Consider the following 25,787-nt stretch of genomic DNA (forward strand, 5'->3'; position numbering starts at 1 on the left):
AAGAGGAAGATGGATATAAGTCCTGCAACTAGGGCTGCGTCCGGGGGCCCATCTATCAGAACAACCTACTGTTGGCAATCCCAGACTTGTGAGGGCCCCATCTCAGGCCATGACAGAATGTCTCCTTCCATCATAGGAAAAAAATACAAAATTCTAACATTCAAACAAAGCTGATGTTTCCGAGGAACAAATCATCCAGCCTAACGGTCTTTATACAGACTCTCCATTAAAAGAAACAACAAAAAACCAGAAAACGTAGTAGGTAAATATGTTCATAAAGAAAAATTTAAATCCAAAACTATCTATAAATGGAAAACTAGCAGGACTTGCCTTAGGTAGAAGACAACTATAATATATCCACAGCTGGGTTTTTAATGTTCACCTCATGCTCAAAAGCATCTGAAAAACCACGCTTCAGGAAGGCTGTAGTAGATCCTCACTACTTCAACTGTTTAGGGCAGTAAATACAATTATATTTCCTGTTTTACAGATGAGGAAGGGAAGGCTCAGAGAGGGTAACTGATCAGCCTAAAGTCACACAGCAAGGAAAGGGCGGGGTCATACCTCAAACCAGACCATGCTTGTCCTTGCCTAGGATGGAGGAGATGGAAGATGTGAACAACAATCTTCAAAGTCTGAGATTGTCTGAACTACTGGTCATCCTGAGGCAGCAGGGAGCTACTCTTACCTGGGGCTGAGGATACGGCTGCTGACGGCTGACTGTCTTGAGGGGGTTCTCACGGTGTCCGTGGCCAGGGACAGAGTACAACTCAACCAGGACTGCAGACTGCCCTCTGGCCGGGAGCTGAGGATGGAGACGTTATCTCTAGAACCAGAATGCAAGATGCTGTCAACACAATGACCACCACAGTCACAGCAATGCCTAGATATTCATCCCCTGGCATGAGCCAAGCATTGTGCTAAGAGCCGGACATGTGTAACTTCATAATCAGTGCTCACAGCACCACCCCTGAGAGGTGGCAGCCAGCGCTGTCCCTAGTACACAGACGAGAGTAACAGGATCCAGGGATCTGTGTCTTGGCCACGGTCCCCCAGTCAGTCAGTGATGAAGTTGGGGTGCAAACCTTGGCCCCTCTGATTCTAACACCCATGCTAATAACCACTGCTCTTCCTTGGAAAGACAAACACTCTAAGGCGGATGCTGAGGTAGCTCCAATTCTGGAGTAAAATTTGGCTCTGAATTTCACACCAAATGATGCGTTCGTGGAATCTGTCAAGTGTGAAGGTCTTAACCCCTCATCTGCCTTACTTAACTGGAATGTCTCTGTGGACAGACACTTTACTTGTATGCCCCCCATGCCTGAGAGCAGCACCGGGAAGGGCCTGTGACGGCCTCCCACTAAGATGGGTGCTCAATGACTGTTTTATTTTATGGTTGATATACTCACTCAAATACATATATAACATACATTATATATTAATATCTACCAGTGTTTATTATTAGTACATATAAACTTTCATATGTATATACACACACCCATATTTATTTGTTTCTAGAGCACACCATGCCAGGCACATGGGAAGGAGCTATAAACATGAGCCTAACACTGAGCCTGCCCTCAAGACCCCATTCTAGCAGAGCAGACATCTATATACATAAATAAAACCTTAAATAAAAAAGAAAATTACCGATGCTTAGATAGGGACAGGCTAGGCTCTAAGGAGGACAAGGAGGGAGGCACAAGGGAAGGAATCAGGTAGGGGCCGCTGAGCTACACCTTGTCTGGAGGTGAGGGCTTGGCCACACAGGCCTGGAGACGGGAAGTCTAGGTGGGAGGAGCAGCACACCCAGGTACGGAGGGCACGGACGGCGTGCAAGGCCAGAGTCCAGGCAGACGGGGAGGGAAGGGTCAGACGGTGCAGGGCTCAAATGTCAGTCTGAAAAGTCTACTCTGAGGTGATGGGGGGCCACTGAAGGTGTTTGAGGACACTGGTGTAAATCATGGGCTGTCATCTACAAGAAGTGGGACAGTTCAGTAACGTGTCCCTGGGGCCGTATGTTCTGACCAGGGGGTCAGAGCTCTCATGGGCACTGTGGACAGCTCTCCAGATAGGCATGGATGTCCCCTCTGCAAACTGGACACAGAGAGTTAAGGGCTTGTCTCTGGCTTCAGTTCTACTCAGGGTTAACTTACATCTCTTTTGTGCCGCCGCTGCCACGATCCACCGCTGTCTGGACACTAGAAGGAGGCACAGGAAAGAGTCTGTTACCCTTGGGCTGCCAGGGGCTGTGGAAGAACAGTCTCTGATGTTAAATAAACTCGGGCTTGGGACCCACTTTCAACCGTTGCCACTGTGTGTGATCTCAGGCAAGTCACTCTCCCCAAGTCTCCTGAGCTCCTTCATAAAATGTAGCTAACAACGGGCCACCGCCCCCAAAGCTGTGGAGCTAAGTGAGATAACCCTTATAAACATTTCAGCATGGTTCTTGGCAAATCAACAGTGTTAATGAAAGGGCAGCCACCATTACCACTACTCTTGTTTTAGTACAACTAGTACTGCTATTAACAGCATCACAAGTGTCAGAGAGCAAGGCATTTTCTTTATATTCTTTATGAGCACTGGCAAACCAGACACGGGGCTGTAGTGCTCGGCTTTCCCAGTGCATTCTGGGAAACTCTGGAACTAATGACAACAGTAGCTATTCTGCGGGGAGCACCCCTTGATTCAACAAATATGCTTCACATGCAATCTCATCTAACCACCTTGCCCGGCTCTATCTTAGAGCTGAGGAAGCTGACTCCCTTGTCTAAGGTCACACAGCTTTGACTCCCAGGTCTGTGAGAGACACTAAGCTCATAATCTTAACCAGAGTGCGACTGCCCAAGGAATGGGTGCGGACAACCAAACCCCAAACCTCAGACACCTAAGCCATCATTTTAATCCTGGTTCCTCAGCCAAGACCTCCCAGCTTTATTCTTCACTGCAATCTGGGCAATTCTTTCCCAGAAAACCTGATCACTTTCCCTAACAGATGCACCTGTGGCTAGCTGGCCCCTACCCTCAAGGGCCAGTCACTCTTGGGGCTTCTACTAACATCTATCTGTCCCCATCAGACTGCAAGAGCCCCTCAAAGGACAAGAACATCGAATCTTGTTCATCCCTTTAGCCCCAGGGCTCAGGCAAGATTAGACGTTCTCTCAGACAATGCCTTGTGAACCCAACAGAAGAGGGGTCTGTAAACAACAGCATGGACCAAATCTATCCTACAAATCTGTTTTTTATAAGTTAAGTTTCATTGGAACATGGCCATCCTCACTCATTTGCATTTTTGTCCATGACTGCTTCTGCTCCACAATGGCAGAGTACAGTAGTTGCAACAGAGATCACACAGCCTGAAAAGCCTAAAATATTTACTATCTGTCTGGTCTTTTAAAGAAAAATTAGCTGATCTCTCCAGTATAACAAAAAGCACCTTTTGTGAATGATCCTTCAAGGGGCAGGATAATGACCCCAAAGATGTCAACATCCTAATCATTCACCTCTAATCCCCAAAACCTCTGACTATGTTTCCTGACATGTTAAGAGACTTTGCAGGTGTGACACGGGTCTTGACAGAGGGAGGGGATCTTGGATTATCTGGGTGGGCCTTGCCTAATGACTCCAATCCTCAAAAGCAGAGAACTTTCCCCAGATCTGGTCAGGGGGAGGTGTGGCTATGCAAGAACAGTCAGAGATGCAACATTTCTGGCTTTGAGGATGGAAGTGGCCACAAGCCAAGGAATGTGGGTGTCCTCTGGAAGCTGCCAAAGGCAAGGAAATGGATTCTCCTCTAGAGTTTCCAGAAGGAACACAGCTCTGCTGACAGTGATTTTAGCCCAGGGATATCCATGTTGGACTTCTAATTAACAGAACAGTAAGATAATTAAGCCACGATATCTGAGCTAAATTACTATGGCAGCCACTAAATTTGTGATAATTTGCTATGGCAGCAATAGAATAAAAGTACCTTTTGTGAGTGACTCTAAATCTTCTTGAGAATCTATATAAAATTGTTTGATTACAGCTCCTTAACAAACTATTCAAAAACACTTAAAAACAAAAATTGTCACAGAAGCGGTCAATGCGAGCAGAACCAGCTCTAGTCCCACTGTGACCTGAGTCCTCCCTAAGGCTCTGTGTGCTGGGGCTGCAGGAGGAACACCAGACCGGGAGGAGAGGTGACTGAATCCTAGTGCCCTCAGGGTGTGGCCTCGGCCTATTCTCTGCCCTCTTTGGGGCGTCAAGTGTCCCCATCTGTGAAATGAGGTGTTTGCACACTGAGGACTTGTCTAGCTTGGGTGCTTGAAAATTACATGCAATGGAGAGGGTGCACTTGGGCCCTAGAGCCAGAGTCCTGGCCCTTTTACGAGACTCTTATGAAGACTGTAAAACTTCCATTTCCCCAAATGCACAAACACGGACTCCAATTTTAATGCAATATCAGAAGGTTCACCGTATAATCTCTAGAACTCATGCATGGACACTCCCTCCCTCAACCTATAGTTCAAAGACCCCCACTAAAGACACTGGTTCCAGGTGACTGAAGGCGGTAAGCAAGGGCCAGGGGAGCAGAGGGGTTTGAGTGAATAGGGCTACATCCTCGGAAATACTCATAGAAAGAAGAAAAGAGCTAAGAGTCTTGTGGGCCAAGCCACAGAGTTCAAGAAGGTGTCGCATTCCCCTTAAAAAGAGAGGTGAGTCGTACACAGGACAAGGTTTCTCGTGCCCACAAGCAGGGAGGATGGGCGTACACTGGCTGCAGTAGGGGCCAGATGTGAGGCAGGATGAAAGAGAAGGAGGGGCTTTGGGCCCATTTCCCACCCCAGGACTCCATGACTCTCGATTTAAAAAGGCTGTGCCCAGAGACCCTGGTGGGTGCCTGGGAAACCTAATGTCTCCATAATCCTAAGGTAAGTGGCCTTGAACTCTGCAGGAGACAAGGTCTGTGCAGCCAGGCATACTTCCTCACCTACTTCATGGGACTGAACAACAATCTTAAGTTGAACCCAGCACAGGAACATCTTTAGAGCACAATGCAGCTAATCAAGGCACAGGCTAGGGCTAATTCTTCTGGCATAACTGGACATCTCAAAGTGAGTGAGTCTCCAGTCTGGGGGGTAAGATACCCTTCAGCAGAGGGCACATTTAAACATTGAGTCCATGCACAGGGAACCTTCTTCTCTCACTCCAGCTGCACTCCATCCTACACTAGAATTTTCTACAGGTGTTTGCTTTGGTGTGAAAGAGGGGGGTCTTTTTAAAGGAGGCATTTAAAACCCACGGACCCTTCCACCACACGAAGAAAGTCTCTGGACCTCAAGCTCCACGAGGCTGACTCATGTTTGCCTGTTCCCTACCGTCTCCTGCCCTAACATGGAAGGTAGGCACTGATGACAGTGGTGATGGTGAGTTTAACCTTCAGGAAGGGCAGCTGACCTGTCCATGGTCCTGATCTCCTTGGCAGTGCAGCCTGACATGTGGTCCTTGGTTCTCCCCTCATGTCCTGACACGTGGCCAGTGGTTCCTTATCTGGCCTTGGTGCATGTGGCTTTTCAAGAAGAACCTGGGCCAGGCATTCATGAACAAGGGGATTGCTGATGAACAACTTAATGTTTTTTTGGTATATTCCTTGTGGGTAAGTCTTTGCCAAGCAACTCCAGTCTGAACACAAACACTGCCTGGTAAGTAACACGCAAATGCATTGGCCCCACACCACAGTGACAGACAAAAGTTCACCAGAATGATAAGCCAGTTACTTGGCAGAGACAGACCTTGATAAGAGAAAAGAGGAAGATGGCATGTTTGACATGACAGGAAAGCTTGGTCATTGGAAGTGTGGATGATGGGGTCGGCCTGGAAATCAAATCATGTCCCCTCACCTACTGTGTGAGCTGGAACCAGTTTCTTGACTTCCCTGAGCTCCAGTTTCTTCATCTTTAAACTGGGGGTGATAACGATATCAACCTTAGGAGTTGTTGTAAGAGCAATGTATGTAAAACACATAGGTTGTGTAGCGTGGCACAAAGCCAGTCCTCGGGAAAGAGGACCTATGACCACAATGATCAGCATTTCCTGGGATGCCAGAGCGGATAAAGCAGCTTGGAGCCCTGTCCCCAAGAATCCCACTAGCTGGGTATCCGGGCCTTCCAAGCTAGAAAGATGCTTAGAAAGACAGGTGTCATCTGTGGCATCATTAAACACATGCTATCCTGCCCTAGGGCTCCGTGATTTAATTTGGAATGTCTGAGAATAATGGGGAAAAGCTGTGAGCTATCCCTTCCAAGCAAAATTAGAGGGTGAGAGAGTTGTGGGAAAAGCGACATGAGCAGGTCCAGAGCCTGCCCTGCTCTGTAGCAGGAACCTTGCAGTCTGGCCAGAGCCCAGCCCACTAATGAATAAGTCAACTCAGAATTATGCCCTCGGTGGCAGCTGCACATCTTTCTCCTTGTCCTACCGCAGCCTCATTTTCGCTAAGTTAAAAGGATGGACCTTGGAAAATGTGCAGCTTACACTCAACATAGCAATAAAGGACTCCTTTTCAGAGCATTCATCTGAGGTGGGGCCAGCTGGCATGGACACACTCTCAGCTGACCCACGAGTTAGAGATCATCTATTGACTTTTCCACCCCCTACCCTACCCCAAACTCCCAGCCGAGGCGATGACAGAGCAGCCGCAGACCCCAGGCCAGGAATAGATGAGGCTGTCAGCTGACACCCCTCTCTCCATGACAAATGAGCCCACGCCAGGCCTGGGGGGACAGCTTAAAGCATTTCTCCATTAATCTAAGAAGGCTGACGCCACAGTCTAAGTTACAACGCGGGGGCCCTGGCGCAGGAGAGCACGCATTTAAACGCTGCTGCACAGGCAACCTGGCTTTCTGAGCACGTAGCCACGTTTCTAGCCTGGAAGGCCTGTTACGCTCGGACCTAATTCCCAACATGGGGAAATGTGCCTTTTCATAATGTGAACAAGTCTTTCAAAGAACTTCACCTCCACTGAAGCACTGCTCTTCCTCTCTCTCCTGGGGTGGGTCTGAATCCTAATTGTGGGCTGTTTGGAGAAGTACCTCAGACCAGTCCTTCAGGCTCCAATCCAAGCCTCTTACCCGAGGTGGCGAGACGATTAAGGGAGGAGCACGGTGTGGAGCTGGCAGGCGGGGCAGAGCACAGGCCGGCACTGGGGCAGGTGCTGGGACTCTGCTCCCGGCGGCGGCTCTACAACCCAGCCACGCACGTTTCTTTTTATTGCTGATAACCAGTTTAATTACACTGTGACCAGACAACATGGTTTGCATGATATTAACTCTCTGAAATGTGTTGAGACTTCTTTGTGGGTGATTTTTCTCCAGTCTTCCTCGGCTCCTACGCTGTTATTGAAACCGACACTCCGTGTAAGTTTCAAATCTAAGTTACAAGACAGCGAGTAAGGACCAAAGCCTGCTGACATCTGAGAAACACTTCCCAAGAACCACCCCAGGGTCGGGGCTGGCTTCGCAGGCTCACAGCCTGAGCCCAGAAGGGCCTGTGCTCAGTATGATGCTCTGCTGTGATCATCCTGAAATTCTAAATCTATTTTGAACAAGAAGCCCCATGTTCTCGTTTCACAGTGGACCCACAGATTATGTAGTCAATCTTGCCTGGGCTTCTTGGGCCCTTCAAGGAACTGGGGGACCAGTGGGCTTCCATGGCCATTTCAAAAGGGGAAGAAAGGTAAGAAAAGAGGGGAGGGGGAGGAGAGAAGAGGAATTCCCTCTCTCCCATTTATCTCACTCTGGCACCCTGGTCAACTTTCACTTCCTAGAGCATTCCTCCCTTCCCTCCAGAGTGCCCAAGTCTGGCCCCTTCTTCTCACCCAGGTTTTAAATCAATTCTTCCTCTCAAGGGGGCCATGTCTTCCTGCCCTGCTACTCATCACAGCACTGTGTTCTCTGCCTCCTCGACTCCTACTGTATTCTAGTGTTTAGTCCTTAGCCTGCTCCCTGTACTCAAGGATGGGGACAGACGGATGGACACACGGACACACACACACACACACACACACACACACACACACACACACACACACACCCCCATCAGGATGCAGGTTCCATGAAGCCAGAGACCACCCTATACTCTTCTCCCTCCCTGTTCCTCAGGAATTTAACTTCTTCCTGATCTCGGGTAAGTTATCCAATCTCCCTTTATCTGTAAAATAGAGGAAAAGGATAACAAGAAGCAAGTGGAATAAGACAAGCACCCAGAACACTGCCTGGTGCGGAACCGGTGAGAATCCACCACATGAAGGAATGAAACTGAGGGCTGGTGAGCCCCTACCGGGCACAAGGTACTATGCCAGGGGATCATTTTTTTCCACCTACTTATCAACCCATCTTACAGATGAAGAGACTGAAGCTCAGCAAGGATGAATAACTTGCCGAAAGTCACGCAGAAATGCACTGCTGGATCCCTGCCTGGAAATCAGGCTTGGTAAAATGAAACGCGGCTCCCCTGCCCCCCCACCCCCCGAGCAGCCCCTACTTCCAGCTGCAATAATCCTTCCAGCTGCCTGGGCTCTTCCAGGTACAAGAGGCCATCTCTTCACACCTGGTGTTCTATGATCATCCCCCACCTTACACAACCCTGAAACGCAGGTGAGGTCCCTTCCAACTTGAGGACGCGTGTGTCAGGTGCTGTGTGGACACTTGTGATCCAGACTCAGGAAAAGTCATCAGACATTCAGTCAAGAGGAAGATTTAAAGCCCCAGAGACAAAAAATGGTGAAAATGCAGACAGAAAGCAAAGGTTCAGATTGGATTCCCGGGGGCCCAGGACCTGGAGCTCAGAAAACCTGAGGGAACAAGGGAGTTCGCATGAGGCTTGTTATCTGGAGAAAAAACAAAGGTGCCTCTTACTAGGATGACCGTGAGGGCAGGGTCCCTTTATGGCCCCAGGGGACCCACTGTAAGCAGTGACCGGAGTGACGTTTGTCACAGTCCGTGACCTCACCAGCAGGACCTCGCTCCGTAGGCAAGAGTCTGCTCTTGTCACACGTGCTGCCCAGCTTCTCCCTGCACCTCCAGGCACGGACTCTCTGCCTCTTTCCAATCTTGTTATTTTTAGAACTTTAATTGTTTATTAGAAAAGCAATCTCTTGCTATGCAAGTAAAAATGGTTCAGAAGTTTTGCTCATTGGCAAAAAACCCCAAATACTAGTCTATACGGCCATTAATTCCCATTATAATTAATGCAAAAGCTCTAGCATTTCTATTAACGGAGAAGCCAGCCCAGCATCGAGCGGGTGATATCGACACTAGGGATTTGTAATTACAGACGTTAGTCCTGTCATGACACTAATAAAACTGGAGGGGGGGTGGCGGACGGGGGTTTCTATGTGTACGCAGGAGCTGGGAAGCAGCTGTACCATCCGTATCTGCTGTTTTGCCAGCAATCTGACAGCTGTGCAAATTAGCAGGGCAAGGCAGAAATCCTTAGAACGTGCACAAAGCCATCTTTGCACAAACTGAGGAGTTTTTTAGATCAAGCCCTTTATTTAGAGGCAAGAACATGGCAAGTGCACCGGGTCTCTGTCTTCACTGATGCTGAGCGTGACTGTCTTCATGGGGAAGTTGGAGGTTACATGCCTCTAAGCAGCTTATGACCTTCCCAGGACTGCATGAAGGGGAACAATGTGTTCCTGGTCTAAGATCAGGAGTATAAAGTACATGACTTGTATGAGCAAACCCTCCTAAACAGGACACTAGAATGGCCAGGGATGTGTGTGCATGTTCACTGCATAAATCTGAGAAAAAATAAATAAACTTGAAAAAAATAAAAATTTAGGTCCAGCAGTGCCTTCCCTCAGTATTAGAATGTTGGTGTGCTTCCTTCCAGTCTTTTTTCTGGACTGGGTGTGGTCAGCTCTAGTTCAGACGCCTGGGTCTTCCCACTGGCTAAACCATGGCCCGCAGGCAACTCTCTCTTCTTCCCTTGCTGCCCGATTCATCCACACACCTCCTGCCACAGGCAAAGGTCTGGCTTGGGGACTAAGGAGCCCTGGGTTCTAAATCAGTGCAGGGAGCTAATCTGCTGTGTGACCTTGAACTTCTCTGAATCAGGGTCGTCATGCAGAAAAGGAGAGGGTTGCACTCCATGGGCTGGTATCTGAACGTTTTGGCTGCAGCACAAACCATCCCCCACAGAGACAAAGACCAGGAGGGAGCAGCTGCTGATGCAGCTGGAACAGGTGCGCGCAGGGGTGGCTGGTGGGAGCTGGGAGAAACCACATCTGTGGTTCAGTTAAGGTGCCCCATCTCGCACCTTCACATTATTTATTCAGAGGAGATGCCTCTCCCTGTGGCCTAGGCTTTGCTGCAGAGACTTCAATGGAGACAGAGATGCTACAGCCAGATGGGAAGCTGTGGTTTCCAGAGAAATCACACACCAAGTAGCTGTGGGGAACAGGACGCTATGGGCCACCTGCAGGGGCTGGACAGCCAGGGCCTGTGGGCCCAGCCAGGACACCTCAACCTCCTCCCAGCTGAGCAGCCCACCCATGGGACTGTCTTGAGACTTGAGAGAAGATGGTAGGAGGCAGCCTGTATGCCTTCAGAGGAAGGGAAGAAGCCCTGACATTGAATTTGAGGGGTCCTGCCCATCATCAGCCATCTAATCTTGCATCCGCGAATCAGGGATTGCCTTTGTAAAATAGTGCTCATTACTCTCTGTAAGTATAACCGGCACCCTCAACAGCACTTACCTGCCGGGCACGACTCACCTGTTAACTCACGTAACTCTCACTTACAACCCTGAGGTACACTGTGAGTTGAATACATGCAATGTCCAGTCGGTAGGTCAAAAGTGGTCAAATCTTGGCAATTTCATGTGGTTTGCCCAATAATGTTACGTCTACTATACAAATGAGGGAATTAGGCTCAGACTGAACGTGGGACCTGCCCAAGATCATACCCTGGAGTCCACTTTGCAGCCACTCCTCCAGGTTGTCTCCCCAAAGGCTGGTGAGCTGGGCTGTGTGGTTTCGACGGTAAGGCGGGGACACTACCACCAGCGGGGAAGCAGCCTGCCTTTCCTCACCTGAGTCAGCCAGTTACCCCTCCCGCACCTGAACGCAGCTGGGCCTCTCAGCCGATGCGGCCCTGAACCACAGGCTGGAGAGTGGAAGCACTATCCACTAAAGACAGCAAGGCCCCCCAGGGTGCAGCCCACCTGCTGTGCCCGGCCCACCTGCCCCATCATGAGCTACCTCTCCGTGTCGCTGTCACTGGACGCCACCTCTTCCAAGGCTGCCTGCAGATCAGCGATCCGCCGGATGGATGTCTCAAGGTCTGTCTGGAGGGTCTGTCTGACAGCAGCAAGCTCCTCCACGTACTTCTCCTGGAGACAGAGACCACAGTACACATTGGCCTTGAACAAGACCCCCACCCACCTTAATGAGCCCTGGGGAGGAGCCCAGTGTTCACCAAGACCCTGTATGTGGAGGGTACCCATGAGGGACTCTCTGTACAGACAGGCCTACAGACCCTCAGATAGATGCTCCAAATATTTTAGAGGAAGAAATGGATGCTTGGGGGCTCCAGGGCATGGTCCCCAGACAGAACTCACTCACCCACACCCCACACCAAGGGTGTCGAACCTAGTCTGTCTGACCCCAAGCAGGCACTTGGATGGATGGGAACATGGACAAATCAATTACAATGTATGAAGAGTTGCTGAAAGGCTCTGGAGGCTGAGTCCCGCTGGAGACAATGTGGAGTGGGAGGTTGGGGGAAGACACAATGACAATGGATCCCTTTCAGCTCAGCCACCTAGACTCCCCCTACTTTCCATCCTCAAAGGCAGTAAAGGCAAGGATGGAAACCCCAGTGGGCTCCCTTGGGAGCAGGCTGGCACCACGGCGTCACTGAGATCCTACCATGCCCAGCACTGTGTCCAGCGTTTCAGGCTCCTGACCACACTCACTCCTCATGAGCCTGGCTGGTGGGGGTCCTATCACTGTCCCCATTTTCCAGATGAGGACCAAGCGCTGACTGGCCAAGCTGGGGCTGGAGCTTGGTGCATCTGCCTCTCCTCCCGGTGCTCGTCCCATTACTTTCTGCCCTCATCGGATTTTGTGCAGACCCTCTGGGAAATCTCTGACGTCCGTTTGTAACATATTTCCCACACTCCTTCCCTTTAACATGACGACTGCCAACCGAGGGTGCCTCTGCCCCCAGAGGACACCCGGCAAAGTCTAGAGACGTGTTTGGTTCTCACACTTGGGAGTCTTATGGCAACTGGTGGAGTAGAGGTCAAGGGTGCTCCCCAACCTTCTACATTGCACAGGACGGCCCCCATCACAAGGATTACTTCCCACGTATCAACAGTGTCTGGTCTGAGAAACCCTGGGTTAAACCGAGAAACCCACCTTCTGGGAATTAATCCTACGGGGTATAAATCAAAACGGCAGAGCAAGGCCCTGTATCTGAGGATGCCTGGAGCAGTGCCACTGACGACACAGAGAGGCTGAAAGCCACCTCACCACCCAACAACTGGGGATGGTTAGGGAAACCACGGTGGGTCACTTTAATGCTATTAAGGCAGGCATCGACATGAGAAGTAAGGATGGTGGCAGCATGGAATGCTTCTGTGAAATAATGCTAAGCGAGCAGAATAGAACAGAGGGAGCAACAGGTCTTAAAGCCTCAACCCGCGTGGAGCCTTCTGGTGGGCAGAGGGCAGGGACAGGGCAGGTGATGTGTCTCAGAGGTGGGTGGGACTAAGCAGATGAGCAGAGGAGATGGGGACCCGAGATGGATCAGGTCCGTAGTACCATGAAAGTGAAAGTAGGCTCTGCAGCCAGATGCTTGGGTTTGAATCCCAGCTCTACCACTCACTGGCTGTATGACCTACAGTGAGTTACTCAACCTCTCGGACCCCCATGGGTAAAATGGGGACAGTGCTAGCCCCCTTCACAGGGCTGTCGGGAGGGCCAAATGAGCCTGGCAGAGAGAAAAGGTGTGGCCAATGGTGACGTCACTATCATTCGATTCTCAGAGGACAGTGAAGAGCAATTGGGTGGGTGTCCCCACGTCACCGAGGAGGTCTGCCAAGGTCACGCGAGAAGGAGGAGGTTGGAACGCAGGACTTGGGATGAAAGCTTTTTCACCATCTGCAGGGGAAAGACCTGGACAGAAAGCCCAGGCAGCTGAGGGGATGAGTTAACGAGACAGAATGAGGGGAACTGAGAGCAAGAAAACCATCGACAGATGACAGATGGGGTTCTGGGGCCTGCCGCTACCTCCCACCCTCCACGTGCCCCTTGTCCTCTGTGCCCCATCCTCCATCTGCCTGGGGATCACAAAAGGCTCAGTGGGAACCTCCCAAGAAGATGGATTTGGGAAATTTAGAGTCTGTGTAATCAGCAATCAGCAAACCTTTCCTGCTTCAACTCAAAAACCAAACAGTATGCTGATTGCAGAGACCAAGCCATTAGGCAAAATGGATGTGGTGTCCCCAACAGTCTCCATGGGGCAGACAAAACAAGGCCCCAGCCGGAGATGGCTGGAGAGACATGGAGGCGTGATGCACAAGGGAAGCCCCCCCAGGCCTTCTTTCCCCTCCACAACCAGCCATGCTGAGGACCCGGTCAGCACCACTACGCAAATGGGGTTGTTTTGAGGCCAACAGTGAGCTTGGTCTCCTCTATTTTTATCTCTCTTTGGGGACCTAGAGAGGAAGAAGTTAGGGGGCACAGAAAATAGGATACAAAACCATCTAGATAGTGAAATGTACACAATGGAAATCCACTGATAAATAAAGCACATGCTCATATTAATCTACTTCTACAACATAGTGACATACACATTGTAACAGACACACAGCATACTAATACAGATTATATATTCATTATATATTTGTTCCTATACCATTCATTCACTCACTCACTGAGCATTCACTGAGTACCTACTATGTGCCAGCATTGATCTAGGCCTGGTGACATAGACAGATAAAACCCTAACTTCTGGGAGCGTCATTCTTGCAGGGTCCTCATCTACCCGTACTGCTGGTGCCTACAACACAGGCACTCACTATGCCTTGGGACTGAGGAGGGGTGTTACTGCAACGACGAGAGCTGAACAAAGGAGGGGCCAGGGTACCACACTCACTAGGGCATACATGGTACACACCATGCATACAGACATCAATGCAAGACTGCGGTATGTTGTACATGCTGGCCTCCCCTGCATTGTGTAAGAGAGTCATTAACCCCTGTGAGACTCCCAGGCTGTGTAGAGTCGCCCATGTGGGTAGCAGTTCATACGATAATTAGTGGTGGCAATTAAAATCATCTCCTCTTGTGATGTTCAATTAGAGGCTAATATTTAAAACCACTGCCTGATTTCTCTGCCCAAGGCATCCCGCTCATCAGGGGACTCTCTGCTGTCCGCAAACACACAGGACTCTAGTGCTGCTTTCTGCGTCTCTAACCTCTGGAGGTGTCCCGCAGGGCCTCCTAAAGTTAATTTCACCTCTTTTATTACAGGGCAGACTGCCTCAAAACACTCCTGCAACAAGATGAAACGTCACCTTGTTATTTTTTCCTGATGGCGCTAAAGACAAATAGAAAATTCTTGTTACAAAAAGGCCAAAAAATACACCATACACATGCTGTGTAAATATATACAAATGTATATTTATATAATGTATACATGTCATATAGATCAATGTAAATGTATAAACATAAATATATATAAATATGCATAGGTGTGACTGTGTGCACATTTGTATGCAGAGATACACAAATGTTCCCAGTCTGACACACAGCACATACTTAATATTTGGGAAAAAATTAATAAATGAATATACTTATTTTTATTTCTCACATGGGCAGGCACTCCACTAAATGTCTGAAATTCCTTACTTCATGTGGTCTTTATAAGAACTCTTAGAGTCACGTACGACATAAACGCATAAAAGGAAACGTGAGAATATTACAACAAAGGAGCAGAAGAGTTATTATCTCTGCGGGATGAGATAGCAGGTAACATTTAGCTTCCTTTTTAAACTTCTTCAGATATGCTGCAAAGAATATGAATTACTTTTATTCTCAGAAAGTTAAAAAATACAGGACTATCTCCCTCTGCACAGCCATGAACAGCCCCCAGGTCTACCTGCTCAACACCTCTCATGGCAGCCTCGTTATCCCCATTTTACAGACGAATGGGCTGAGCCTCAGGAAGGTTAAGTAACGTGCCCAGGGACGTGCAACCAGGACATGACAATTTAGAGTGGACCCTGGTCTCATGACCCCAGCCCACGGCTATTTTCCCCTTTGCCTCTATTTGCTCCTGGTTCATTCAAAGGTGCCTGTGTCTCTGGAGGTGCAGGGAATCATCCCAGAAAGCCAGATTATGAGGAACTGTCACTGTCTCAAGATGTCCAAGGGTCACTTGTCTGGAAGAAATGAGGCTATGGGAGAAAATAAATGCCCCGTGAATTGTGTCCTGGAAAGAGCTCCCAGGCCGCACTGACCATGGAGTAAGCATTAGCAGGGAATATTCAGTCTCATTTTGGGAAAGGAAGGAGTTGGGTTGTCCATTAGAAAACCCCAAATTATGCATCAGATTCTCTTACTTCAGGCTGGAAGAGTCCAACCTCCAACTGGAAAAGGGACAGGGGAGAAGGTGGTCATTATTAGGCAATGCCCTTCCTTCACAGTCATCCTGCAAATCGTCTTATTTTATTCTTATAATGTGGCGATAGACACAGAGAGACTCATCAAAGATCCCAAAGGCATGCAGCGACAAAGTGACACACAGATTCCAGCTCAGGCCTGCCTGTTTCCAGAGGGTCAGCACATACCCGACAACTCCTCCCACCCATTCCTTCACCCATAGCAGGCATGTCTAATCGATCACTGCACAGACCCAGGCAATGTGGGGCCAAAGCCCACTCTGAACCACTAAGCTAAGTGCTCCCAGTGCTGTCCGGTGCCCCATCTACCAGTATCAACAGGAACTCCCAACTCTGCCCCACGTCCAATGATGGCAATACTCCTGAATCCTCAAAGAAGACACTTATATTATAGTTGGTTGATTGGGGGCCGGTATTTCTCCTTGAAAACTGACATGTGTTCTATGCAACCAAGGGAAGGTGAAGCCCACTACACTCAGGAAGAGACCCTGGCGGGTGGGAAGGGGTATATGCAAACTTCCAACAACATGGGGGGGGGGGGGCAGCAGGAGAAGCCCTGGTTAGAACAAGATGAACCCTGAACACTGGATTTTGAAGAGTTACTAATCCTTTCCAATTTCCAGTTCCTCATCTGTTACCATCACAGTATTATTCCAGGATGAAAGGTGTTGCAAGGAATAAATGAAACAATGTAAAACTGCATACATCTGGTATACCTAACAGGGAGGCACACACTTGATATGTAACAAATGTTCCCATTTCCTTCTATCTAAGTAAAGACTCTGAAAATGTGAAGCCTGCAGGGATTTTTACAGTGAGGATAGCCTCATTTTTCAGAAAAAGAATTCTATGAACCTGATGCTTTTTTGTTGAAGCTGGAAGGATTTAATGTAATGCCTCCAAGGAGCCTGTATCAGTCAGGAAAATAGAAATCACTCTCGATCATTCAACCAAAGGAATTTAATACAGGGAATTGGTTTTCCAGGTGATGGAAAAGATGAGAAGCCAGGAGAGATTAGCAACAGCAGAAAGGCACTGCCAACCCAGCGCTGGAAGGAAAAGCTCAGAAGCTGGGCCACCCAGTGGGCAACAGCACGGCTGCCCAATAGGAGGTGGCCTCAGGGAGGAGGGTCCCAGGGATCTGGAATTACAGAGGCTGAGCTGTGGCCAGGGACGTCCCCTATTCTACCCCGAGGCAGTGTGACAGAGGTAGAAATGCTCTGGTTCCTCCCCTCCTCTTGTCTTTCAATTGTCCATCACTGCCTTTCACCGGCTGAACCTACCAGAAGGCAAGTTAGGGAAACAGTTTCCTGCAATCTAGAGCAGAGAAGAGAAGGGGCAGGAATGAATCTGAGAGCAAACAGGAGAACTACCTGTACAGAGCACGAAAGCATCTGGGCTGTATTTAGGTTTCATTATTAAAGACAGACAAGGGTGTTTTCAGCTTGTAAAAATTCATCCAACTGTACACTCTTAAGATTTGCATGCTTTTCTTCTTGTATGTATCAAGGAAAACATTATAAGAAGTCCAGAATTATGACTGTCAAGTGCTACAGAACCAGATGCTGGATTACATCCCCCTAGTCTGTATGAGTTATTTATTGCTACATAACAAATTGCCTCAACACCTAGTCATTTTGAAATATCAAATATTATTCATTATCTTTCATGGTTTCCTGTGGGTCCAGGAACTCAGAAGTGGCTTCTCTGGGTGGTTCTGGCTCAAGGTCTACGGTAGAATGAGTAACAGTCCCCAAAGATGTCCACGTCCTCATCCCCAAAACAGGTGAAGATGTTAATTTAAATGGCAAGAGGCATTTTGCAGATGTGACTAAATAAACACTCTTGAGGTGAGAGGTTATTCTGGACTATCTGGGTGGCCCCTAAATATGATCATAAGGGTCCCTATAAAAGGGCGGTGGGGAGGGGAGCAGGTCAGCAGGGAAGAAAGCAGGAATGTGGTGATGGAATCGTGGGTCAGAGTGATGCAGCCAAGAAATGCTGGCAGTCTCTAGAAGCTGGAAGATATGAGAAATGAATTGTCCCCCGAGACCCCCAGGAGGGACCAGCCTCACTGTCACCTTGATTTTAACCCCTAAGACTCACTGTGGACTTCTGACCTTCACAACTATCAGAGAGTACCTTGTGTTGTTTTAAAGCTACTATGTTTGTGGTCATTTGTTGCATCAGCCCTGGGAAACTAACATAAGATCTGTCATGGTGTCACAGTGAAGGTGCCCACCAGGGCTGTGCTGTCTGAAGGCCGCCCTGAAGCTGGAGAGTCCCTCCCAAGGAAGCTCACTGCCATGGCTACTGGCTGGAGGCCTCCATTCTCTGCCAAGAGGGCCCTGACTGCGCTGTTGAGTGTCCTCCTGACTTGGTGGCTGGCTTTCCCAGAGCAAGGGGTCCCAGGGAGAGCACGCCAAATGCTAAAGGCTTTTTATAGCCCAGCCTCCAAGTGACCTATCATTACTGCCAGCAGTCCATTGGTCACACAGACCAACTCCGATACAACGTGGAGGAGGCTACACACAGGGGTGCGAACGCAGAGGTGGGGACCACTGAGGACCCTCTTGGAAGCTGGCTACCAGAGTAACACTGAAATTTCTTCGCATACAGGCCTCATTTCCACTGACTCCCCTCCCACAGAGGAAAACCCTGCAGGACCCTGAACATCTTTGCGTTTCTAGGAACACACCTGTTTACAGGCTGTATGGTGTGCTCCCTGCAGAAGACACACTGAAAGCCTACTCCCCAGTGCCCAACGCCTGATGCCCCGGAATGAAACTGTATCTGGAGAGGCAATCAAGGTAGAATGAGGGCATTAGCGTGGGCCCTCATCCAACAAGACTGGGGTTCTTAAAGGAAGAGGAAAATTTGGAAACAAAGACACACACAGAGGGGGGAGAAGGTGAAGACACAGAGGGAGAGGGCCACGGGGAGGCAGAATGCTGAAGGGGTGCAGGTGCAACCTAAGGAGCGTCAAGACTGCCAGCACACCGACGGGAGAGCAGCATGAGACGGTTTCTTCCCTAGCGCTTTCAGAGAAGCAAGGAGGCCCTGCTGATGTCTTGATCTCAGGCTTCTAGTCTCCAGAATGTGAGACAATAAACTGCTGCTTCACCAGGCTGCCCAGCTTGTGGTACTTTGCTGCGGCAGCCCTAGCAAACTGACGTAATACTGTGTGATCTGTTATTTCCCTTTTCTACCCCATTACCTTTCTTTCCTGGTTCTAATAGGGTCATTATACAGAATTTAGAAAATAAAGCAAGCTGCAAAAAAACCAAAACAACAACAAAACTTTTACAAATCGCCCTTAAGTCTGTTACTTGGGGACAACCCCTCTTAATGACTATGTTGGTGTATTTCCATTCTGTGTTTACTCTTGCACTTATGTATAAATACATCTATGTGACATACACTCAGGTAAAAGGGTTTTAGAGTCAAGGCAGAAGGGAGTTAGCCACGCAGACAAGCAGGGGACCCTCCGACGTGCCCTGCCGGGGTCCTCTGCTGTCACAAGGCGAAGAGAACCTGGGGCTCCCGGCACCTGCCTGCAGGCTTTCCTTTCCTTCACATTTTTCAAGCGGATTGTTTTAAAATGCCCCCAGCTATTGCCTGAGGGCCTTTACAGCTTTCTAGGAAGTTAATATTTTAGGTAACTTGGGCTGTTCAAAATCCAGATGATAAAGCTCTGGCCTGCAGAAAGTCTCAGATGTGCATGTTTGCTATGCACGTCCACTCATCCCACAAACGTCTGTGGACACAAACACACCATACACCAGGGGCCCAAAGTGATGCTCAGGTCAGGAGGGCACCTGCACAAGGTTGCTGGACCACTGGGTGACAGACGCAGAACCAGAACGGGAGCTTCTCCTACCCAGATCATCTGTCAGCAAGGGCCTGCTTCTCCCTGCTCTCCATCTCACACACTTTGGATGAGCCGTTTCTGAAAAACACGGGCTCCAGCTACTTCAGCAATCCCAGTGCCGGGGACAGCGACTCTGTATTTGATTCTCAGGGTCCCACGTTTCCCCTGATGGGTGGGGAGTGGCAGAAGGCACAGCCTCCTTGGGAGGGCAGGAGACCCTCACACACGGAAGGGGAATGTGGCTGAAGGTCTCTGGGGCCCATGGACGGGGATGGGAGGGTGATCAGGCATCGAGGCACCAGTATGAGACTGCATTGTGAGTCTGAGTCACAAGGCTTGCAAACAAAAATTTTAAAAAGCCTCTCTAACGACTCAGAGCTCATAGCTTTCCCAGCCCTAAAACCACCCCCAGCCTGTGACTTCTGCTGCAGCATCTTCAGAAAGGGACAAAAAAGAGCTGTCACTGGAGTCCAACCCTCTTCAGGTTTACACATGCAGGCCCTCACAGAGCCTCCAGCTGCAGCCGGACACCCTGACCTGGGGTGAGCTCCAACACCCTGCTCCCAACTTCCCTGAGTCATCCACCTAACTGCTTCCCAGAAAAAGGAAAAAAGGGCATTTCATTTTTTCTGCTCAAACGCAAATAGGACATATCTGTGCCACCCGATTTTCCTGACAGATGAATAATTATATCAACGTAATTAAGTCTCGAATGCAAAAATGATCTGTACTACATACACGAGACTACACTTCCCGCATCAGAGGACCATTGTTCCAGGCGGTAATTATCAAGCCACCTCTGACATGTCTCATTTAAATTTAAATGGAAATGAAGCTCATAGATCGTTCTCAGCCCACTACCCCATGTGATAGCAGAAATACAGAAACTGGACTTGGAAACTGCTCAAGTGGCCTCTGGGTTTCGCACACAAAGAAGTTGAAGTGTACCAGCAACTTATTGCTGCGCCCCCCCTTCTCCGATCCCCAAGTCTCTCATCAGTACAGTGGGCCGATCTCTTGCATCTTCCCCTGCTCCCCATTCCCCTGTCAACTTAGTCTTGATCACCACCTCCTAAGGGTTCTCAGAGTCTTACACTGGTATCCTCTCTTCAATCTGGCCCCCTTTCCAATCCATATTCCAAAAAGCATCCAAGGAGAATCTCTTTAATCAGATCCAGTCCTCTCCTGCTTAAGAGCCTTCAGTGCCTCACTGCTTCCCCAAGTCCAAACTGTGTGGCTGAGCCAGTCAAGCCCCTCACATTCTTTCCTCAAACCCACCTTCCAGGGTTCCCCTCCTTCCACTGTCCACACTCTGCACCCACACATCAGTAACTCCCACAGTCTTCACCAGCTCCCAAACACGCCACGTCCTTTCATGCCTCTGAGCGTTTGCACCTATCATTCTTCCACCCGGAATGCTCTTCCTTGCTCTGAAAAGTAAACTCCTATTTATCCTTCAAGACCCACTCCACAATCATCTCTTCTGTGATGACCTCTCTGGCTCCCTGGGGTAGAATTAGCCATTTTCTTTTCCATGTATTTGTACAAGTCACCGGTTAAGCACACATCTCAACAGATTGTAATTAGTTTTCAACTTCCTGCTATACTGAGCTCCTTATGAGTAGGTTTGTACTCAGCCTAATATCCCAAAAGCCTAATGCAGCACCTGGAACTTAAAACATCACTGCATAAATATTTCAGCTTTACATTCTCCCAGCTCAAAATTCGTGGCAGGGCAGTATACAGCAGGTCTGGCAGCCGTGGGTCTTCAACTCACACAGACAGGGCTTGAAACCCAGCTCACCACTTCCAGTATGACCCTGCACAAGTCTGTCACCCACCGACCAGAACCTCAGCTTCCTCATCTGCAAAGTGACAGTGATGACAGCAACGCTGTGCTGTGGGACTAGTTGAGGATTCACGAGTGGAAGATGCTTGAAACACTGCATAAAACATAGCAAAGTTTTATGTTCAATAAACATCAGCCCTCTTTCCTGTTCTCAGAACTGCTGGGTGACACCTTGCGAAAGGTGGCAGGTTTGGGAGGTCTCTTCCTATTGTTATACTTTCTCACCCCCCCCCCATCTCTCCTGGCTCCCACATCTGTCTCATTTGGGCATATGGTGAGCTCAGTCCTATACTCCATTGGCCATACTATTTTAATGCCCAAACACAGCCCCCCAAATCCTTCTGGTCCCCTCTCCACCAAAACATGATCATACTTTGTCCCACTTCCTCACTGTCAGGTCATAAGTCATGCAAACATGCCCAAGAGTCAGATAAAATCATTACTGCCAATGTGCCACCCTGCTTCCCACCCAGGGCAGGTTAGATCTCATCCTGGTCAGCATCCTTAAGTGTCCAGAGCATTCCAGAAGAGCCTTGGCTTGGGGTGCAGACACAGCCTACAGATGCAGGAGTTGGAAGGCAGCCTGTTGAATAAAATCTTCCAAGCCAGCAGTGACCAAAGGGACCCCATCCCAACCCCAATGCTGGGCAGGCACAGCGGGGAGAGTCAGCAAAGGGGTGAGACTGAGACCCACACCAGACTCAAGACCTGGCAACAGGTCCCACATCTACAGACTCTCCAAGCACCAGTGAGCACATCCTCAAGTCGGTGCCCTCACCTCCACAGTAGGCACCAAAACTAATTCCCTCCCTGTATTTAATACAGAATATCGTGAGGCTCCAGTTGCGTTTGGATATTTCGTAAACTGTGAGGTGCTGAATGCATATGACACATCATTTATCACACTGCTTCTTCCCTCCTCACATCTTCCTTTTTCCAGTACGTCTGATGGCGTCATCACGACTGAAGCCCCAGCTGGCATTCTCAACAAATCAAACTACCATCATGAATGAACTCGAGGGAGCAGGGGGAGCAATCCCCCTTCTGCAGGCAAATCAGCCCTCATACACAGTCTTGTTCTATCAGATATGCACCCCGCCTCAAGAACTGATCAGGAAGAACTTCGGCTGCAGTCACTGGTATTGGGGATCAATGTCAGATCCTGGCCTTTCTAGTGTGCTTGGACCAGAGTCAATGCCGTCTGGCTGAGAGACGACGCTGGGCGGGAGCTGCTGTCAGAGAAAATACATGAGCGACATAAACAGCAAAAGACACCGATACACAGCGGGCAGCCAGGCGTTGTAACGACCAGAGATTAAGACAATGATTTCGAGACCTGATTGGCTTCCATCTGCTGAGGCAAGAGGATGTTACCGAGATGCAAACATCCTGGCCTGTTTCAAAGTAGTGGAAAGTTCCACCCATTGATTGGGAAGTGGACTTTTTTTTGGTAGTTACGATTCTCGTTCACTTATGCCACTTTTGCAGGATGGTTTCAAATGCTAACTCCTCCAATTCAAGGGCACTATGTGGCCTCCAGAGAGGGGTTCTGGATAGATTTTTATTTTCTGGGCTGAAGAACACTGAGCTAAAATGCAAAGGTTTCTCAATTCCAGCATCAATGACATGAGGGCCTCATAATCCTTTGCTGGCAGGGAGAGGGCAGCAGTCCTGCGCATTTAAGGATGCTCAGCCAGCTGCATCCCTCTAGCCACCAGATACAGCAGCACTCCTACCCCTAAGTTGTGCAGCATGTCTCCAGATGTTGCAAATATTCCTTGGGGAGCAAAATCAACAACAGTTGAGAGCCAAGCTAAAGGCCTAATGGTAGGTGGTAGATGTTATTTTAGAAAACACCCAGGCTCTGGATCAGACAGTGGTCAATATGAACCCTGAACAAACCACTTCCTGCTGCGTGACCCCATCTTAAGAACACGAACCACCCCCTTTCATGGCTGCAGTGCGTCTGGAATGAGGAGGAAGTCTGATGTAGTTCCAGCCACTCCAAGTGGGGTCTGAGGGCTGTAGCAGCGGCATCACTGGGCTGCCTGTTAGAAATGCAGACTCTCAGGCCTGGTCCCAGACCTGCCAACTCAGATACCACCTTTTAACAACCTCCCCAGGTGATCTGTGTGCCCTCGATGCTGGAGAAATGCCGGTGCTGTGATGGAGAGCACAGGTTTTGGCAACCAAGGGATCGATGATATACCCTGATACCAATCTTTCCTAGCTCTCCAGCCTTGGGCAAGTCACTTCAGCTCTTGTAAGCCTCTTTAAAATGTGTAAAAGAGAGATAAAAATACTACCTCGCTCTTATGGTGGAGAGTGCCGATTTAATTAGACGGTGCATTGAAAGTGCTTTGCACAAGGTCAGCCCGGGGCAGACAGGCAGTGAGAGTTAGCTCCTGGGCTGCCCCCGCCCCCTCCTCTCCGATGCCGCTCAGGCTGGCACATCGGCAAGCCCGGACTCCCAGCAGGGAGACACAGAGGTGTGGAAGGAAGCGCCCTCCCTCCACACTTCTGTGAACACTCTTCTGATGGGGTCTAAAATTACAATAGCCACTTGGCCACTCACGGTCCATTTATTCACTTACTGGCCCAGCAGGAAGGAAAAACCACCACCAGGCGATGAGCTGTCTTTTCCCTCCACATCTTGAGGTGATGGCCCAGGGGCATGTGCCTCTGGGAGGGACAGCCTGGAAGGACAGCCTCATCAACCCCACCTGGCAGCTGGGCCTCCGGGCTCTCGCCAGGCCTGTCAATCCTGCCTCTCAGGCAGCCAGTGTCATCTTTTGCCTCTCACTGAGGGCCTGGCTCCCCAGGGGACTCCAAGGCCTCTCACTAGTTTCTCCCAGCTCAGACCCAGCTCAGAGACAGGGTTCTTTTGTTTTCCTCCCAGCATCAGGGATTACCCCACCAATGGAACATCTCTTCCCAGAAAAAAAGAAAAATGAGGTTTTGCCATTAATTTTTGTAAGTGTACTATTCCTGGATTATACACAAAACAATTATGCCTGCCTGAGATTACGCCTGCTGTCCATACATGACTACTGAGCACTTCCTAGGTGGCCGGTGCAACTAAGCAACTGAATTTCTCATTTTAATTTTAATTAACCATGAGGCTGATGGCTACCACACTGGACATCACCATTCCAGAGAATTTCTATCTGCTGTAGTGAGGTGGAAAATAATCTAAGTATCTGGGAAACCACGGTGCTTCACCTGTCCCGAGTGCTGGAACCATAGCACCAGGGGAGAAAACTGGAGAAACTCCAAGTTTATAGGAGCCTTTGGGTTCTGTGCTTCTTGTCCAAGGTTTTGAAGTTTCAAAGAGGTGTTATTCTATGTTCTACAGACTCAAAGCTCTGAAGGGCAGAGTGCCCAGGAAACCCCAGAGATTGCTACTGAGAGCACCACCTCATTTTTTTAAACAGGAAGTTCTCAGTTTTGCATATGCAAATATTTCATGACAGTAGATACAGGAACCACTCCCAGGTGTGTGGTTAACTCCAGGGCCCCACACTGGAAGAGTTAAGAAGAAAGCAAATCCTAACGCTAGGAAGGAGATGGTGTCACTGGGGAAAAAGACATAGAAGCTATACAACCAAACCAGTAATATAAAGGCAGTAACCAGAAGTTAAATTGGGCAGTGGACTGTGGATTCAGTCTGGATGGGAGGAAGCCCTGTCTCTAACCTCTCCCAGCTGCCATCTCCTCATCTGTAATACTGTCACAAGGAAGCACCTGCATCAGGGCTCCTCCTGTCTGTCTGAGTCACCTGAGGGTCTTGTTAAAATGCAGACCCTAACTCAAAGGTGTGGGGGGCATGAGAGTCTGCAGCCAAGGCTGCTGGTCTGATAATGAAACTTTGATTTGGTGCTAGGTCACAGGGTGTTTGGGAGAATTAAATGACATAATACCCACACCATGAGTAGGCCTGGCATACATGGTAGGCGGTTATATAATAATCATCACAGGAGCAAGAACAATGACAACAGAAGTAAGTAAATACAAACTATACATAACCCAACCTAAAATCAACCTCCAGCTGACATCCATCACAGGAAAAACAAAAAACAAAAACCAAAAACCCCCAGAGTCACAAATCAAGGTTCTGTTTACCCTTATTCTTACGAAGAGCAATCTTTCCCCCTCTCTGGTTAAATGAGTCTTAACCATCAGCATCCTCAGACAAAAGTCAGAACTAACCTGAAGACCTCATCTAAAAATCATGAATTAAGACATGAGATGCTAGTTTTGAAACCCAGTGTCCTTGGCTTGCAGACACAGACTTTAATGCTGGCCCCACATGAAGCTGCCACGTAAGCTACTCCTTCTAACAACAGAAGTGTGTACACAGCATCTTGGCTTGTGTACTTGAGCTTTTCCAGCCGA

At 49.0% G+C, this 25,787-nt stretch overlaps 1 protein-coding gene across 2 annotated transcripts in view; it reads right to left on the reverse strand.

Annotated features, from left to right (window-relative positions):
- Positions 1–25,787, reverse strand: part of MYO18B (myosin XVIIIB) — a 198,572-nt gene that overhangs the window by 19,688 nt on the left and 153,097 nt on the right. For both annotated transcript variants that reach the window (XM_064481117.1, XM_031442942.2), the window contains exons 37-39: positions 11,243–11,373; positions 2,157–2,201; positions 689–826 (exon numbers count right to left, since the gene is read on the reverse strand). In XM_064481117.1, the coding sequence (XP_064337187.1) occupies positions 689–826; positions 2,157–2,201; positions 11,243–11,373 (314 nt within the window). The remainder of the gene's footprint in view (positions 1–688; positions 827–2,156; positions 2,202–11,242; positions 11,374–25,787) is intronic.

The sequence above is a fragment of the Camelus dromedarius genome, chromosome 31 (assembly GCF_036321535.1).
Source record: "Camelus dromedarius isolate mCamDro1 chromosome 31, mCamDro1.pat, whole genome shotgun sequence".
NCBI lineage: Eukaryota > Metazoa > Chordata > Mammalia > Artiodactyla > Camelidae > Camelus > Camelus dromedarius.